At 35.2% G+C, this 20,031-nt stretch overlaps 1 protein-coding gene across 1 annotated transcript; it reads right to left on the bottom strand.

The window, feature by feature from the left end:
* Positions 1–2,317: 2,317 nt before the first annotated feature.
* On the bottom strand, positions 2,318–8,543 carry LOC11425993 (uncharacterized). The gene is made up of 6 exons (XM_024783682.2): positions 8,337–8,543; positions 5,957–6,767; positions 5,598–5,732; positions 3,872–3,977; positions 3,661–3,783; positions 2,318–3,567 (listed from the first exon to the last, which is right to left on the bottom strand). Exons 3-6 carry the CDS (start codon positions 5,729–5,731, stop codon positions 3,424–3,426), a joined length of 507 nt encoding a protein of 168 aa, XP_024639450.1. The 5' UTR covers position 5,732; positions 5,957–6,767; positions 8,337–8,543; the 3' UTR covers positions 2,318–3,423.
* Positions 8,544–20,031: the final 11,488 nt, after the last annotated feature.

Below are 20,031 nucleotides of genomic sequence, written 5' to 3' on the forward strand. Positions count from 1 at the left end.
GATGAAAATACGATGTTCAGCTGAAGAGATTGTAATATAAAGTCAATTACACACACAAGATTAATCAACATTACGTTGGTTAATCTATTGGAATTTACTTAAACTAAAATCAACAACTTGCACAAGCAATTTGCAGATGAATATACAATGTTCAGCTGAAGAGATTGCAGCCTAGTAACAGGAATGAGGATTACTCTATCGTGAATTATTCTTAGGGTGTGAATATAGCTACATTTTTAACAGTTCGTAAGAAGATATACACCAAGCTTGTTAAGACTAATCAAAGATGTAGAGAAAACATTTGTTAACAGAGTTTTACATTGATTGGTTTCGATCAATTAAGACTAATTAAAGAACTATTTTTTACTGAAAATGAGGTTAGTCTTGATAGGTTTCGACCACTTATGGTTATGGGTCCAATGTTTTTGTTTCTACTGATGAAGCTATTGCTGTTCAAATTGTTAGCTTCCAAAAAACAGTTCTGATTCATCAGTTCTATTATTTCGAAATGAATTACCGAAAAGATTGAATAAAAATGATAAAAAGAAAGGTATTTTGAAATACCTCATATTTTGTCACAATTTTAATCAAAGTTTTATCACACTGCCAAGTCTCGAACTGAGTTTCTCAAAGTTGAAGTATTTATCATTCAACCAAGTGACTTCTCAGGAATCTGGCGGTACAATTTACATAATAAATGTATTTATTTATCATGTTTATTTATTTTTTTTTTTTTTACTAAAAAGAATATCATTGGTTTGTCTTTGTGTTGGATTGGATGCTATCATTTTGGGTTGATATTAAAAAGAGTATTACTTTTACCATCCAATAGAATTCTTGCGCGCCCTATTTATTTGCAAAAATGCCTTTGAAATTTTCGGATTTCATAATCCGAACTGATGTTTTCCTTTGTTATAGGGTGAAAAAATGAGTTACGGGTTTTTTCGGATTTTGTAATCCGAAAATCTCAAAAAATAGGGTGCGTTACATGATTTTTTCGGATTACATAACCAGAACACACCCTGAACACCCTTTTTGAAGGGAAAAACAGTTCGGATTATATAATTCGAACTATATCAGTACAAATTATAAACATGTTTGTAACATAGATAGTCATGAACAATATTAATCTTCCTAACTCTCATCCTTCTGGTTTGAGTCATTGTTACCTGTTCTTAGTCAAAAATCGGGTTTTCGGACTATTTGATTGGATTGCTCCGATACTTCCCTAGAAAATCAGAAAAATTCAACGTCCATGACTCCCCTAGAAGGGACTTCTTACGGGACTCCGCCCCTCAAAATCTAAAATTCCATTGTTTAGACCCTTTTTAAAAAAATTTATATTCTTAGAAAAATCCGAAAAAATTTGCATTAGTTTTATTTGATTTTTAGAATTTTTTGTGGTATTTTTATGCTTTTATTTGACGGATTTTTAACATTTTTTTACTAAGATTTTTGTTGTTTTTATGAAATCTAAATTGCACAAGGGCATTTTGAAAAATTTACAGGATGCATGAGAAGGTAATAGGGTGGAAAAAGTAATAATCTATTAAAAATTGTATTTTGGTGTCCCTTGTAAAACACATGATACTAATCTCTCGGTTGTACCTTACCAAAAAAAATCTCTCGGTTGTATTCGGAATTATATTGATTATCACTTATATAGCTAGATAAAATTATTATTGATCAAACCTTACTTATCGTTCGGTTGTATTCTCAATTACTAGAATTCTCTTAATTGATGGGTAAATTAAAAATAAAAATCATCTTTTCGTGAAGCTATGTTTTACCCCTCTCTTAACTAAATGCGAGTAATAGTTAATAATTAATTTTGGAACCCTATTGTTAATTTTATGATTTAAAAGATAAATTCAATTTTAAACGGTATTTTATGTGACTAAAAATAGTCTTTCATCAGCTTTAATAATTTTCTATAATATTTGTTTTATTTCATTTTTGCTCAACATTTAAGAATTGTAAGTCAATAATAAAAAAAAATTAATAAGAGTTTTATGTCATTTCATCTAATTCAATCAAATATAATAGGGTTGGATTAAGAGTGATTGGTTCAGGTTGGATCAACGGATCACTAAACATTTTTTTTTTAAATTTGAAATAAAAAATATAACAAAGTGACATTCTAGTTTATCAAAATTGTAATATTCAAATTGAATTTTAGTATTTAAAATGCTAACACTTGGATTTATTTAAAACACTTCAAAATTAAGGTATAAAAGTCTTTTTTTTTTTTTTTTTTTACGTTTAAGATAATTTTTATTAACAAAAGTATGACAATAAATCAAATGTCAAGACTACATAAATACAAGGTAGAGTCTCTTCAATCCATATGCAATCTAAATTATGAAGAGCATGTTTAGCTAAGATTGTTGATGAGTATTCAACGCCAAGACCACATTAGAAGCATCTGATTCTGCTATAAGATTCATAAAACACATGTCTTTCACAAACTCCAAACCCTTCCGCATAACTAAAGCTTCTGCAACCTCTGAGTCTAGTCAAGAAAAGACTTTCCAGCAGCTAGCAGCTACGACAACACCTTCATTATCTCTTACCACAACACCAATACCCCACTTACCCTCTTCTATCGGACCTGCTGCATCAACATTAAGCTTATAGAAGCCACTAAAAGGAGGTGTACAATGAACATCAGATACCCGCAAAATTGGACCTCCACTTAGTGCCTCCAACAACACTGTATTCGCACTCTTAAAATTCACAATAGATCTTTGTGCTTTTTGAACAATGGCAGTCACATCAACATCAGTCCCCTCAAAATATTTCTTATTTCTAGCACATCAAATTTCATAACACAGGGACAAAACATAGAACTATAATATCCTCATCAGCATCAAGGTATAAAGGTCTTGAACTATATTATAGAAAGCAAAAAATCTAACAACTTTTTGAACTTTTTGAACGGGATAGGTTCGCGGGTTCACGAATTTAAAATCATTAGTCTGTTGCCCGAATCAAAGTACTACAAATTTGAATGGATTGGCTCGAGTTAGACTCAAAGTTTGGGTAAATGTAGTTTGGTTCGGGTTGAGTTACAAGGTTAAACGGGTCACCCGGACCGGTGAAGACCCCTAATAAATTTGGTGTATAAATGTTCATTTAATGTCAATCAGTTTCTTAAGTACCTTTTTTGTATTTTATTATACACTCCTAAATGGAAATGGATTCCTCAATTTCTTTTGAAAAATTAATCTTTACTAGTAAAGATTTTTCAGGTACTGCATAACTATGTCGAGGTTTTTCAGGCACATAACACCCACTGTTTTTTCATGGTTTTAAGAATCAAAACCAACTTCAGCAAATGAAAAATATAGTAACCGTGCCAAACTACATATAGATCACTTTGAAAGATCATCAAAACAGTTGTCTGGTTAGAGGAAGATGAATCTAGACAATGGTGGTGACCACATGTACAGAGTTACTTTGCAAGGGTGACAAAGCTTGTCTAGGTGATACTGAATCCAAATCATCAAAATCAACCTTCTTCGCCATCGAGCTACTTGTCTTGGAACTGGACTTTCTCTTGTTTGACTGCAAAATGCAAATTCATTATTTAAAAGGAGGTGCGAAATTAAATGAAACTGAACAGTCGATGCAAAATCAGCACACCCCTATGATTCTTACCTTCGCAGATGAACTATTGGTAAGCTTTCCACCAGATTCTGTATGACTCCTTTCCTTGTATTTCATCACTAACCTTCTGTTCTCCTTTTCCAATATGCCATTTTCAACAGATAGTAGTTTACCCTATGGTTTACACCAAGCCAAGTCAGTCATTCCATATAATTCAAAAACTGGAAAAAGTCAACAATATAAGGTGGTCAGCAATCCTCACCTCCTCTTCAGCTCTGTCGAGGTTAACCCTTAGATGCTCTGTGTCCTCTTCTAGAGACATCAATTCAGCAACAAGAGACAATACTCTCCGAGTTGATTGTTTTAAGCTACAAAATCCAAATGATAATCAGGGATTTAAGAGTTGTATGTCAAATATAAACTCCTGATTGTTACATGTTTACTGCAGTGTTATATTGTGGAAAATAGCAGAACGCCAAAAATCCACTATGTGATTTAGTGGATAGCATGCAGGAAAGAGGCAGAAGCTGCATAGCGCTAAGTAAGTCAATTCAGTTATATATCTTATGTATTGAAAGATTTACGTATTATGGTGAATATAAGAGTAATACTTGATTAATCTTCAGGTTTTTCTATTATAGAAATAGGTTGTCATGTTTGACACAATGCAGTTTCTTCAATTTTAATCTTTTAAAAACCCCTAAGATTCTCATTTTCCCGCTATTGTTGCTACATCAGCCATCAGAAACCGGAGCAGTGGCCGCTACTTCCCTAATAGAGGAGAAACTAGGACGGTGCCGTGGTTTTCTTAGTAGATTCATCAAATCCCACTAGATTATAGCGCTATAGTGCCGCAATCACCACAATTTTACAAGATTGGTTAATTGTCTAGAATATGGTTTCAAAGATAAAAATCGGCTAAAAGAATAATGTAAAAATAAAGAAACTTGACAAGAGAGTAAAAGAAACAAAGAACTACAAGCCTCGCCCGCTCCACATTGACAGCAGCTTTTTACCGTTCTCGTTTTCACTATTTGCAACCAAAAATTCATACTCTCTCCGTCCCAATATTCTTAGGGTGTGAGGATCACTCTATCGTGAATGAGGATTACTCTATCGTGAACTATTCTTAGGGTGTGACGATAGCTATATTTTTAACCCTCTGTAAGAAGATATACACCAAGCTTTTTACAAATGTAGCTTATATGAAGACTAATAAAAGATGCAATGAAAATATTTGTAAACTAATCATTTGAACTAACAAAGCTAGCAAAAATGTGTCCAAAAACAATATTCTCTCTAGTCTAAACCACATTCTATTTATAATTGTCTAATCTTCTGCCGTTGTGATGTTTTTTTTCTCGATTATTTTGATATATCATAACTTTTGATTGCTTCTAGTGTAAGACTGCATACATCTACCCTCCACAAACTCTACCTTATGGGAGCCTCGTACACTGAGCCACCCTTTATAATTTCTGATTGCTTATACACACCTATTTAAGAATTGCCCATTCTTCAATATGCATGGTATTAGTATAGAGTATGTAGACTATGAGAAAACACAACAAACAACAAACATGGGTTGCAGACACAAGCACAATTTGACAATTACACTTAAGATATTAATTGTTGTAACTGTTAATCAGACATTGTAAAACTGTTTTACGCATACATTCAACCAAATTATACCACAAGGCCACTTTATTATGTTCCTAAATATCTCCACAAATATTTACATGATGAGATATTATTCAATGTACATTGTAAATACAGTTTTACACTGATCGAGTATGTACAAATTAAATCCTTACACTAAATTCAATTCGTAAACCTTGGTTACTACCTATGAAGCACTCATACGGACACCAGACATGAAGCTAAAAGTAATAACCACACGCATAAGCGTCATGTCTAGAAACATGTCAGATACTAGACACGCCTTTACTACAACTATTATCATATGATATATAATATTGAATTCATACCACAGGCTTTGCTCTTTTGGTCGCTTGTGCGTTCTCTTGCTGAGATTTCTTCGACTCCATCTGATGAATAACCAAATCACATTCCAACTCTTCAGCTCGCAAACAATCCTCCCTCGCTCGTTCTTCAGCTTCATTCTGAAAATCAATCAACACATCCTTATCATTATCATAAAGCGCACATTCCTTTTCCAAATTCGATAATGTCCCAATAGATTCTCAGACTCTGCCGCCAATTTCAGATTCTCTTCAACGAACTTTATTATCTCTAATGCACTCACACACTTATCATACTATTCAAAAACCAAAAAGAAATTAAAAATAAAAATTATTGAAGAAAAATCGAAGGATTAAAAACAAACCTTAGATTGTTCGATGAGTTTGTCTTTTTCCTTTAGTTTTTTGAGGAGTGAAGTGTTCTGATCGCGGAGATTCTGTTCGGATTCTTTAGAGGTGGACCAAATAATGAGCTGCACCAGTCAAGATGATAGCATGATTTTCGAGTTGATATCTAAAGATATTCCATTTTGTTGAAGTCTTTGTTGCAGAACAGTTGGGCTAAATACAATACATTGAGTACAAGATACTCCCCCCTTTGATAAATTGTTTCTTTCGCGAAGAAGTACAAGAGCACACGGAATCATACTAACCAGATTCGTTACATAACCCTTTTTCTTCTGATTATTCTCGTTATAACTACTATGTCAGGTTTTGAGTTTCCATTTGCAGCAAGACTCTCATTGCTAAATCCATGTCCAATAAAGCACATCTTGAATGAAGCACTTTCCACTTCCTCTTCAGAAGGGCCATTCTTGCCGAAATTACATAAGGTAAAGATTGAAGGATATTTCAAAAGAAGCATCCGTCACACCAGAAAGGCCATTCTTCCTAAAATACCTAGGATTATTCCAAATGTAATCCTGAAATGCCCAACAAAGATTTTGAACTTAGCTTCAGACCAAAATGTACCGGCTTCACAGGTGACCAAAAAACTTTCCCTTTTTGAATTGTCTCGGGGTTATCATTTAATCCGGGGAGACCATTAGCGTGTTTTGTTAGAATCAAAAATACTTTTCCAACAACGGTTGCATTTGCTGAAGGTAGTGTTATTCCCCAAAGGCCAATTTTCTTCTTGTGTTCTAATATTTGTTCTTTAGGAAGGGGACCTGGAATCTACAAACATGTATGATTATTTAAAAATTCACAAAATTACGGAGGATATAAAATATATTAAAAAGAAAAAAGTAAACAAAGTCAATTACACAAGGTTACATTAGTTGAAGTAAATGATATTATAGATAATAGAAACACCATGTCAATTAAAAGAGGGTTCAATATTTTAACATTCAAAATGACCTAAATTCAACAGTTTGCAGATGAAAATATGATGCTCAGCTGAAGAGATTGTAATTTAAAGTCAATTACACAAGGTTAATCAACAACTTGCAGAAGCAATTTGCAGATGAATATACAATGTTCAGCTGAAGAGATTGTGGCATAGTGTTATATGAAGGCATACACCAAGCTATTGTGAATTATTCTTAGGGTGTGAATAAAGCTACATTTTTAACACTCCGTGAGAAGATATACACCATGCTTGTTACAAATGTAGATTATACGAAGACTGATCAAAGATGTAGTGAAAACATTTGTTAATCCATTATTTAAACCAACAAAGCTAGCAAAAATGTGTTCAAAAACAATATTCTCTCTAGTTTAAAGTCTAGACCACAATCTATTTATAATCGTCTGTGCATCTGCCATTGTGATTTTTTTTTTCTTCCATTATTTTGATATATCATAACTTTTGATTGCTTTTAGGGTAAGAATACATATATCTACCCTCCCCAAACTCAACCTTACGGGAGCCACGCGCACTGGGTCACCCTATATAATTTCTGATTGCTTAGACACGTATTTAAGAATTGTGCATTCTTCAATGTGCATGGTATTTGTATAGAGTGTGACTATGTCCTCGTGAGCTTAGCTCAGTTAGCAGAGACAATACATAATATATGTAAGATCCAGGGTTCAAACCCCGGCCACCGCCAAAAAAAGAGTATATCGACTATGGGAAAACACAACAAACATGGACTACAGACACAATCATACATTTAAAAGTTACACTTAAGATATTAATTATTAATTTGTTATAGTTGTATCAGGCAATGTAAAACTGTTTTACGCATACATTCAACCAAATCATACCACAAGTCCACATATTTTTTTTTTTTTGTAGCCTAGTGGCTAGAATTCACCTTATTAGGTGAATAAGTGGGGTGTACGGGGTTTGAACCCCGGCCCATGCATATAATAATGCATTGTCCTACCAACTAAGCTATGCTCACGGGACTACCACAAGGCCACATTAATATGTACCTAAATATCTTTACAAATATTTACATGATGAGATATTATTCAATGTACATATTTAATAGAGTTTTACACTGTTGAGTATGTACAAATTAAATCCTTACACTAAATTCAATTCAGTCGTCTACCTATGAAATGTTCATACCGACACCAGACATGAAATTAATACAAGTAACAATTTGAAAACATAAAAGTGATTGAATGTAACCATATGTGTGTGTGAGTGTCATAAAGTGATTGAATGTAACCATATGTGTGTGTGAGTGTCATCTATAGATACATGTCAGACACCAGACACGCCTTTAATTTGTTTAATCTAAAATAGTTTACTACAACTATTATAATATATAACATTCAATTCATACATACCATAGGTTTTGCTCTTTTGATAGCCTGTGCATCCCTTCTTCTCAATCTCATCTCTTTCAATCAGCAAGAGGTAAATACCCACCAAACCTGTGCTCGCGATTTTCGGATGTCAAACCATTAATTGATTTGAATCGTCAATCTTTGAACTCTCGATTTTTATTCTTGGGAAGGGAAAAAATGAGTAAAAACCCTTATCGAGACTTTGGATTCGGGGGTTGGTTTCGAATAGGGAAGGTGTTAAGCACCCTAAACGACTATGGTATTCCATAGGAACCTCTTACCTAGATTATCTTGTGCTAAGCTACTTGTTTATTTGAAAAATATATTGCCTAATGTCTAAGTGAAAGTATGGAGGGAGAAGAAGTATGTTTTTGGTTATTTTTATTTGATTTGGAAGGACAAGTCCTCTGCCTACGTACCCTTTTTTTGGGAAAGGGATCAAAACCGACGTAGTTCCACTCAAAAATTTCTTTGGTGGGTTAGGTTGATTTTAAGATTTTTTCGAAAATGGGTTTTAAGAAGAGAAAGAGGCCTCAAGGCATGAGATAAAGAAAACAAGTGAGGTTGATTGATTTTAAATTTTGAAAATGATTGAAGTTGAATTAAAATTGATTGAGAATTTGATTAAGAAAATAAAGGAAAAAAGTTATTAAGAAAATGATTTTTGAAGTTTTGCATATTTGACTTTTTGAGAAAAAGGTTTTTTCTAAACTAACGGTGATAACTAACGTAACGTCGTAAAAACTAACGGAAAGCGGTAAATAAAATGTGGTAGTGTCGGTGCATGTGTCGGTGCTTGTGTTACCTACATTATTACATCAATTCCTAAATACAACCCTAAGGCCTTTATGCCAAAATAAAAATGCAAGAAATAAAATTACATCAATTTCCTATTTATACGCACTAAGTCAATGACAAAATAAAATGAAAAATAAATAAATAACCGTGTATGCCATGATTTAAACAAGTATTAAAGCAATAATAAACATAAAGAAAATTATGATGAAAGGAGCAAGGAATTAAAATGAACACATGAACAAGTAACAAGCAAGAAATTAAGGGAAAAAAAGACACATAGAAAAGTCAAAAGAGTAAATTTTAACACTTAGGAAAAAGATAAAATGGTTGAGGAATATGTTTTTATGATTGTTTAGAAACAAAAAGTATCAAAAAAAAGGTGAAAAATATAAAGAATAAAAAAACAGCAACTCAAAAGTAAAGTAAAAAAAAAAAAAAAAAGCAATATATTTTTTAGAATGTGTTTAGAAACATAAAAAAAACAAATATTAATGTAAGTAAGATATTTAAAATGATGAAAGAGAATAACATGACATAGAAATATTTGCAAAAGAAGAAAAGTACATAAAATAATAAAAAGAAATTAAAAAAAAAAACACGAGAAATATTTTTAGAAATTTTTAGAAGCATGAAATGGCCAAAAATTAGTGTAAAAAGGCATTTAAAATGATTTAAACGAATATAAGGAAAATTAAAATAATTTGGCATACTATATGAAATTAAAATACTAACTAAACAAGCATAACTCAAGTGAAATCATGTACTAAGGCAAAGAAATGTGATAAGGCATGCAAAGAACATAAGAATATCAACATGAATTAAGGGGGGTGCAGCAAGCAAACAGGGGGTACAGCCAGCAAGCAAAACAGGGGGTACAGCCAGCAAGCAGAAAAAAAAAACGTGAGGAAGGGAAGGGTATAAGAGCATAACTCAGTTTTCTTAAATCATTTTTCTTGTTCTCTTCTCTCTCTAAGAAATTTTTAGTGAGAGAAGGTCTGCAAATGCAGCCTTCTTCTCCGGCGAGTTGAGCAACTTCCGGCGTGGTGGCTGCCGGCCAACAGGCGGCGCCGCCGCGCCGGAGAATCAAACATCTCCGTTCGAATTTTTTTTTACATTTTTAAAAGAACCATTTTTCTGCCTTGCATGAATCCGAGCTTAGATTTTTGAAAACAAGTCCCAAACGGAGTAGATCTGAGTTTGAACTTGAATTTTTTTGTTTGCAAAGAAAGCATAAAAACATGGAAGAGAAAGTTTCTACATCTTTACCTCAAGTTGAATCTGTCACGGTTCTCCTTCCTCTCCTTCCGGTCCGGTTCGTTCTCCTCCTTGCTCCGGTTCGGCCTCTTCTTTCCGGTTCGCCTATTCCTCTCTTTTCCGGTCCGGTTCCTTCTCTCTTCTCCGGTTCGGTTCTGTTTGCTTGTTTATGCTTGTTTGTGATTTGTGTGATTATATGAATGGTTTTGAGGTTTTGGTAAAGTTTTGGTGTTGCTGGATTTTTCCTATGAACCTATGAATGTTCTTCCTAAACTCATGCTATTTTCTTTGTAATTTTTGTGCTTGATTTGAAAAAGGGTTGGAAAAGTAGAAAATTAGGGTTTGTGAATTGCTGCTGATTTTTCTGACGTGAACAGTAATTTTCGGACCCTTTTCCCAATGATTGGACAGTGTATTTATAGTGACAAAATAGGATTGGCTCTGGTACATATTAATGACCAAAATGCCCCTGCAGCTGAGACTTGGAGAAAAAGACTTTAACAAATAAATAAATAAATAAATAAAATAAATAAAAGGAAAAGAAAAAGAAAAGAAAAAGAAAAGAAAAGAGGAAGACGTGACCTTCTTTCTTTCTTTGTTTTAAAAAAAAAATAATAAAAAAAATAATAATAAAATAATAATAAACAAACTAAAAAATGACAAATAAAATTAAAAAAAATAAAAAGTCCCTTCGAAATCTGACATGAGGTACTTCAAAGTATCCTCCCTGCCGGAATTTCGGTTGAAATGATTTAAAAAACACGCCTTTTAAAATACAATTAGCCATTTTAAAATGACTTGCCTGTTATGACTAAAAGGATTATAAAATGCGTTTATAAAAATGCAAATGGAGTGATTTTAAATGTTGTAGAAAATGCAAGCGAGGACTTAAATGCAAGATGAAAGTTTTTTTTTAAATGATTAATGACAAAAACACGAGTTTTAAAAGGTAAAAAACGAATAAAAGAGAATCTGAACTATTAAAAAAAATGTGGACAAAAAAGATTTCAAATGGTCCAAATTTGGGGTATGACAGAATTTCTGTGCTCGCGATTTTCGGATGTCAAACCATTAATTGATTTGAATCGTCAATCTTTGAACTCTCGATTTTTATTCTTGGGAAGGGAAAAAATGAGTAAAAACCCTTATCGAGACTTTGGATTCGGGGGTTGGTTTCGAATAGGGAAGGTGTTAAGCACCCTAAACGACTATGGTATTCCATAGGAACCTCTTACCTAGATTATCTTGTGCTAAGCTACTTGTTTATTTGAAAAATATATTGCCTAATGTCTAAGTGAAAGTATGGAGGGAGAAGAAGTATGTTTTTGGTTATTTTTATTTGATTTGGAAGGACGAGTCCTCTGCCTACGTACCCTTTTTGGGAAAGGGATCAAAACCGACGTAGTTCCACTCAAGAATTTCTTTGGTGGGTTAGGTTGATTTTAAGGTTTTTTCGAAAATGGGTTTTAAGAAGAGAAAGAGGCCTCAAGGCATGAGATAAAGAAAACAAGTGAGGTTGATTGATTTTAAATTTTGAAAATGATTGAAATTGAATTAAAATTGATTGAGAATTTGATTAAGAAAATAAAGGAAAAAAAGTTATTAAGAAAATGATTTTTGAAGTTTTGCATATTTGACTTTTTGAGAAAATGATTTTTCTAAACTAACGGTGAAAACTAACGTAACGTCGTAAAAACTAACGGAAAGCGGTAAATAAAATGTGGTAGTGTCGGTGCATGTGTCGGTGCTTGTGTTACCTACATTATTACATCAATTCCTAAATACAACCCTAAGGCCTTTATGCCAAAATAAAATGCAAGAAATAAAATTACATCAATTCCCTATTTATACATACTAAGTCAATGACAAAATAAAATAATGGGAAAATTAAATGTGCATGCTATGATTCAAGACAAAAAGAAATTAAATAGTTAGTAATCACAAGAAATATTATGATGAATGAGACATAAGAAATAATAAGCAAGAATTAAGACAAAAAATAATTAAGATCATCATATAAGAAATAAACAAAGAAAAATTAAAAAAAAAAAAACTAGGATGGACTTTTAAAATTAGAGAAAATTAAAATAGTGAGAAAAATATTTTTTTAGAATTTTTCTAAACACAAAGATGTCAAAAAGTGTAAAAAACAGTATTTAAAAATAAAGATAAACAAAAATAAGAAATAATAAAACATTGGCTCAGCAGGATTAATTCTGGACCATTGGATTAAATCAATAGTCCAGATTCATTCACTGGATTCATCACAGCCGTTGGATCCAACGATCCAAGGGTCACAAAAACAACATAGAAACAAAGGGATTATACTGAAAACACAGTGACCGTCAGATCAACGATCTGACGGTCCAAACAGAAACCACACCACACTCACGCAGAAAAAACACACGCCTGATCAAAAATCAAGATACACAGGAGCCCTCAGATCAAGGAATGATCCAGATCCAAGGGCTGTAACGCGATGGAGCACTGAATTGCAGTATGCGCATGTGCACAAGATCCAACCAAAAAAGAAAGCACTATAAAAGAGTTCTAACAAAAAAACCTAACACAATTCACAAAAAACCTCTTTCTAAAAAAACTAGAGAGAGAAGCTCCCACTTCTCTCTAGGAATCTCGCCGGAGAAGAAGGTGGGGGAGGGGCGGCCGGAGCTGCTCCGGCGCGGTGGTCGGCCGGAGCGCCGCCGCGCCGGAGTTTTTTTTTTGCTTTTTTTTCGAATTTTTTTACATCAAAATACTCCTCTTCCCTTCCTCTATTCGAATCCAAGCTCAAAATTTCGAAAACATGCACCAAAAATCCTAGATCTACAAATGAAAATGTGAAATTTTTACCTCTTTTTCGGTCCCCTTCCTTCCTTCCGGTTCGTTTCTGCTCCCTTGCTGGTCCGGTTCCGCTTTCCTTCCGGTTCGGCCCCCTTGCTGGTTCGGTTCGGTTTGCTTGTTTGTACAGTTTGGATGATGATGATTTGTGGTTGTATGAATGGTTTGAGGTTGTTGTTTAAGTTTTGTGTTGCTGGATTTTGATGAGTCTATGAATGTTCTTCATATGTTCATGTTATTTCTTTGAAATTTTAGTGTTTGATTTGAAAAAGTATTGGAAAAGTAAAAAATAAGTGTTTGTGAATTGCTGCTGATTTTTCTGTGAACAGTGATTTTCTGACTTATGAACAGTCATTTTTTTTTCTCTGGCCCATTTCCCAATGATTGACAGGCTTTTATAGTGACAAATTAGGGTTGGCTCTGGTACCAACAAATGACTAAAATGCCCCTGCAGCTGAGACTTGGAGGAAAAGATTTGACAAAAAGATAAATAAATAAATAAAAAACAAAAAGAATAATAAAAAGAAATAAAAAAATAAAAAAGAAAAGAAAGAAAAAAAAAGAAGTCACGTGAGTGACTTTGGTTTTTTCCTAAATAAAAATAAAAATAAAAAACATAATAATAATAAATACTAAACTAAAAAAAGAAAATAATAATAATAAAAAAAATCCCTTCGGAATCTGACATGAGGTACTTCAAAGTATCCTCCCTGCCGAAATTTCGATTGAAAAGATTAATAAAAAAACGCCTTTTAAAATGCGATTAGGCCATCTCTTTTTTGACGTGATCGTTACGATTAAAAAATATGCGTCGTAAAAATGAAAGGGAGACGTTTTTAAATGTTGTGAAACACGAACGTTGATTTAACGTAAAAAAACTTTTTTTGAATGACTAAAGACAAAAACACGAACTTTAAATGGTAAAAAAAACAACGAATAAATGGGAACGTGAACAATTTTAAAATACGGACAAAAGTTTCTAAACGGTCCAAAATTGGGGTATGACAGATGCCCCTATTTAAGTTTCTTCGTCGCAAAGGTTTTAAAAGAGAATTTTTTAAACCAAAGGGTCGGAGAGACTTAAATATATAAAAACGCCAATTTTGGACCATTTGAAACGCCAGAGGTGTGATGCTGATGAATGTGACAATACGACTAAATATGATGTAAGTATGAAGGTAAAGATGATGCAGAGACTGACTGGGAGACAAATGGATAGGTATCACTGGGGAAAGAAATGATAGGTAAGTATAAATGACATTGTTTCAAGGCGATAGTAAAGACATGATTGGTTGACGAGTGGCGAAAGTAAAGACATGATTGGCTGACGAGTGGCGAAAGTAAAGACATGATTTAGCCGACAAGTGGCGAGTGTAAAGACATGATTGAGCCGACAAGTGGCGAGTGTAAAGACATGATTGAGCCGACAAGTGGCGAAAGTAAAGACATGATTTAGCCGACAAGTGGCGGAAGTAAAGACATGATTAGCCGACAAGTGGCGAAAGTAAAGACATGATTGAGCCGACAAGTGGCGGAAGTAAAGACATGATTAGCCGACAAGTGGCGAAAGTAAAGACATGATTTAGCCGACAAGTGGCGAAAGTAAAGACATGATTTAGCCGACAAGTGGCGAAAGTAAAGACATGATTGGCCGACAAGTGGCGAAAGTAAAGACATGATTTAGCCGACAAGTGGCGAAAGTAAAGACATGATTTAGCCGACGAGTGGTGAAAGTAAAGACATGATTTAGCCGACAAGTGGCGAATGTAAAGACATGATTGAGCCGACAAGTGGCGAAAGTAAAGACATGATTTAGCCGACAAGTGGCGGAAGTAAAGACATGATTAGCCGACAAGTGGCGAAAGTAAAGACATGATTGAGCCGACAAGTGGCGGAAGTAAAGACATGATTTAGCCGACAAGTGGCGAAAGTAAAGACATGATTGGCCGACAAGTGGCGAAAGTAAAGACATGATTGGCCGACAAGTGGCGAAAGTAAAGACATGATTAGCCGACAAGTGGCGAAAGTAAAGACATGATGGACCGACAGGGTTTGCTAACATTGTGGGATAGCGCACACACGGTAACAAATAAAGGCAAGACAGACCATTGGCATTTGCTAAAAGCAAAGCCTCCGGTGAAAGTAAAGACAATGTAAAGCTTGGTATCAGGGGAGTGACTTGATAAAGATAAAGTTGAGGGGAACAAGGAATTTGTCTGAAGACAACGGGGAATTGTATAGACTGATTACTGGTGAGACCTGCCCCTTTGGAACATGTTTGATTTGATGACATTTTGTAGTTAGACACGTTGGGGATGATATCTGAGGATAGTGAAGCATAATATTGGGTAAAAAATGCAACTATGTATGGATGATATTTATATGCGTGCTATGTATGCATGAATGAATAAACATGTATGAGATTTGTATAACAATGTAATGGTAAGATTGGTTGAGACCAGATTGGGCATGTCTACAAGGAGAATGGCCCGACATCACTGGACGAACACTCGAAACCTTCATTGGGGACAAAGTCGCGGGGAATGAATCAACCATCGTTGGGGTACAGCCCTCACAAACCGGGGTAGAAGTCGCCATTCCACCCATGCAACACCGTATTTTCATGCTTGAATAATCATTGCCCTTTTGTATATATATATATTTTTTTGAAATCCCTAACTTTTGCCTGGATCATCCTTTCGGATTTTTGATCCACCGGGAGACATTTTTCTCTTTTTTTCTTTTTGTATGCCCCTAATTTTTACCTGGACCGCCCTTTCGGGTTTTCGATCCACTAGGGCGCTTTTTTTTTTTTTTTTTTTTTTGCAATGACTATTTCTTCTTCGTCGAACCTGCTAGTTTCGGACCAACTGTTGACACATACTTATATATTTTCAAGCTGTTCGATGGAGAACACGTCGTTTGAAATACTGAGGAAGCAAGGTAAAATGGATTTCCAAACTGTTCGATGAAGAACGTGCCATTTGAAATATTGTGGATTGGTGACATCTCTGGATCAGCCACACTGGTGATAACACTTTTAATGAGATACAATTGGAGTAATACACTGGATGGTAATGCAATTTATATATAAATGATATTTGTATGCATGTTAGATGTGCATGAATGTTATATGCATGTATATGTATATGAATGTATGAATATACGCATGAAACTTGTAGGACCGTATGACTGTATTCAACAGGTGAAACTGACAAACAAGACTGGATAGGTAAGATAGGAGGTTGGACGACATCGCAGTACAAACACTCAGCAATCTTCATCGGAAATAATATCACTGGAGATGAGTCAAATTAATGTTGGGGTAAAGCACGATATCAAACCACTAGTAGGGGAAACAAACCATTAATCAGACCACTGAAAGGAGAATGCCCCATAACCAAACCACTTGAAGGGAGAATGCCCCATAATCAAACCGCTTGAAGGGGTAATGACCCATTAATCAAACCACAAGCAGAAGTTGCCATTAATCAACCCACATGCAGAAATCGCCTTTAATCAAACCACTAGAGAGGTACCAACCCATGTTTTGGCAGAAGTCGCCATACATCAAACCATAGGCAGAAGTTGCCATTTGTAAACCAATACCGAGTGCATTCTTCCATTTGACCCTCTTGCACTGTGATGTCTCTGTCTTTGTTTTTTTTCATTTTTTTTTTTTTTTATATTTTTTGAATCCCTAACTTTTGCCTGGACCGCCCTTTCGGGTTTTCAATCCACCGGGAATATATTCTTTTTGTTTGTATGCCCCTAATTTTTGCCTGGACCGCCCTTTCGGGTTTTCAGTCCACCGGGACGCTCACTTTTTGCTTAAGCCGCCCTTTCGGGTTTTCGACTTAATGAGTTTTTTTTTTTTTTTTTTTTTTTGACAGAGGTCATCTCTCAGCTTTTGGTCACGACAACCTTGCAGAGTTTAACTGTCCTTGAGACGGATGTTGATGTATGTTTCACCCACTCATAAATTCAAAGAAGATGTACTTGTTGTTTATGCTTTTCAGAAGACATGATAAAAGTTTTTTTTTTAAAAGATTTTTTTGAATTTTTTGCTTTAGGTATTAACATCAAAAATAGAAGAAAAATTTGCAAACAAAATAAATGAGAATTTTAAATAAATGGGCACAAGCTCAAGTTAATGTAAATGGAATGGTGGCCTGCCAAAGGCGTGGTTCCACAGATTTTAAAAGTTTGGAAAAATGGTAATTATATGGAAAAGGTACGTTGAACACAATAACCACTGTTTCCTCTACCAACTTTGAATTCCATTGTTTTGAGTCTTTGATTTGCAGACGCTTCAGATCGGATACCCTTTAACGGCTAAGATGCCCCAGATGAATCATATCTGATTTGATGCAATTACCTTGCCATGAGTCGGAGGTCTTTTGACGGCTGAAATGCCCCATATGAGTCATGTCCGACCAGCTGCAGTTACTTTGTCATGATCCTTAACTTTTGCATAGATCGCCCTTGCGGATTTCAACCTATCAGGATAATCATTTTTTTTTTATTTTTATATGTCTCTAACTTTTGCATGGACCGCCCTTTTGGGTTTTCAGTCCATCGAGACGCTTTTTTTTGCCTAAGCCGCCTTTTCAGGTTTGCGACTTATCGAGCTTTTTCATTTTAACAAAATATTTCTTGACTGCATCGATATTCACAGGACATACCAGTTTACCCTCATTCTTTGTATTAGGCATTCATTGCCCCTGGAACTTGGTTAAATAAGATAGTATAACTATTGAGCACAAGGCCACTCTCTTGACATTCATGGGGACGAGCCTTCTCTTGTTGAAAACTTACTTCATGCTTTTGATACAACTGTCCGCGCCATACGGTAGTGACACTTTTAAATTCAATCAAACTTAGCTTTCATTGGAACTCCTGTTGACGGGACTTTGACCTTCATGTGAGGCACTGCCGTTATGTTGTATACTGAGGGATGGAGGGGGGTTGCCCCTGCTGAAGTGTTCACTTGAAGTACAATCCTTGTAAGATAAACGGTGGCATCTCGTGCCAGTCTTTGTACATGAAAGTCCTTTTCTGGACAATCTTTTTTGATATCTGCAGCTTCGACGGCCAAGATGCCCCAGTAGGCGAGAAATCACAGTGGAAGCTTCTTCATCATCCTCTTCTTCAACCTCGGATACAAGGAACTCAAAGTCGAGAGAGAGTACAAGGTTTAAGTGTCCAACGGGTTTATTAATGCATGATTTGATTACTGATATAAACATTATGATTATGCAGATATGTGGAAATGATTAAAGAAAAAGATTCTCTCTTTTTTTTTGGTTTTTTTTTTTTTGTATTACCATTTTTTCCAGAAAAAGCACAAAATAAAACAAAGTCGGGATCAAGCGACCTTTCATTAATGATGAAAATACATAAAGCAAAAAGCCCTAGATGAATTCACTTTCGTCTCGGGGGGGACAAAAGGATTTTTTTGGAAAAACATAAAGCAACAAACAAACATATTAATTGATCAAAAGAGTAGTAGAAATAAACATCAACAAATACCAAATTGCAACTAAACACTCCACATGCCACCACAAGGTCCAAAGATCCGATAGAGGATTAACTTGCACATTCAGATCCAAACTCTTCGAAAGGTATGAGATCGTCTTCAATCAGTTTCTGGACCGCAATCTTCAAAGAAAAACAGCGCTCAACATCATGACCTTGTGCCCCTTGATGGAAAACACAAAAGAGATCAGGTCTCCATCGAGCCGGCAATTTCTTCGGTATCGGAGGAGGTGGCCTGGTTTGGACAAGGTTCCTCTCAAGCAAATAGGGAAGCAACTTTGCATATTCAATTGGAATTGGATCAAATTTTATTCTTGGAGCCTGTAGTCGAGGTTGTTGTTGATATTGTTGAAATTGGGACTGATAACCCAGATCTTGGACCGCGTTCATGATGGGCCTAACAGCGGAAACAGAGAGAGGAGCCATATATTGTTGTTGGCTTGGTTGAAACTGGGGTTGATAACCCGGATCTTGAACATTGGTGATGGGCGTAACAGCAGCAACAGAGTGAGAAGCCAGATGTTGTTGTTGAAGTAGCATTTTTATATCTGGGTCTTCGAAGGACCAGGCATTATTTTCAATCAACTTCTGAACTTTTTCCTTCAAAGGATAGTACTGCTTAGTGTCATGATCTGGTGCCCCTTGATGGAAGGCACAATTGCGGTCAGGACGATATCCGGGAGGCAGCGTATTTGGCACATGAGGAGGTGACAAGGTTTGAACAAGGTTCGTCTTCAGCAAAATGGGAAGCAAATCCGCATATTTCACAGGAAACGGGTCACACTGAGACGCTTTTTGGGCCTGATTTTGAGGTATAAGCGGTAGAGGAGACTGATTTTGAGGGATAAACCACTGAGAACCCTGTTGTCGAGACCGTTTCATGCATATTGGCTGACATAGTGCCTGAGGCCCTTGTTGGACAAGCGGTGGATCCTTTATAGCCATCAATGAAGATACAAGGCTAGTTAACTTCTCTACCTCAGCCCTAAGTGTTGTTACCTCTCCACGAAGCTCATGAACCTCTTGCTCAAGCCGGTCCATTTTTCCTGTTTGCACGAGTGTCTGCATATGTGAGCCGAACTTGGATGAAGACATCTGACCACTTTACTAATGGATCGACCTTTTGATGGAGAAGACACAGTGTGAGATACAGACTAGAAACTATGAATGCAAAATGATGCATGATATGCTTATGCAAAAATAGATTTTTTTTTTTTTTTTTTTTTTTTTTTTTGAAGGACTTGTTAAAGTGAAATGTAAACATGGC

Source organism: Medicago truncatula, chromosome 5 (genome assembly GCF_003473485.1).
Source record: "Medicago truncatula cultivar Jemalong A17 chromosome 5, MtrunA17r5.0-ANR, whole genome shotgun sequence".
Taxonomy (NCBI): Eukaryota; Viridiplantae; Streptophyta; class Magnoliopsida; order Fabales; family Fabaceae; genus Medicago; species Medicago truncatula.

Bases quoted from the DNA above. Each gene is read 5' to 3' on its own strand.
- LOC11425993 (XM_024783682.2), bottom strand. From the start codon at position 5,731: ATGAAGCTGAAGAACGAGCGAGGGAGGATTGTTTGCGAGCTGAAGAGT. The intron at 3,978-5,597 runs GTATGAATTCAA...TGGATTTTGTAG, and splicing joins CCAAAAGAGCAAAGCCTGTG to CTTAAAACAATCAACTCGGA. The intron at 3,568-3,660 runs GTAAGAATCATA...TGCATTTTGCAG, and splicing joins CCAATAGTTCATCTGCGAAG to TCAAACAAGAGAAAGTCCAG.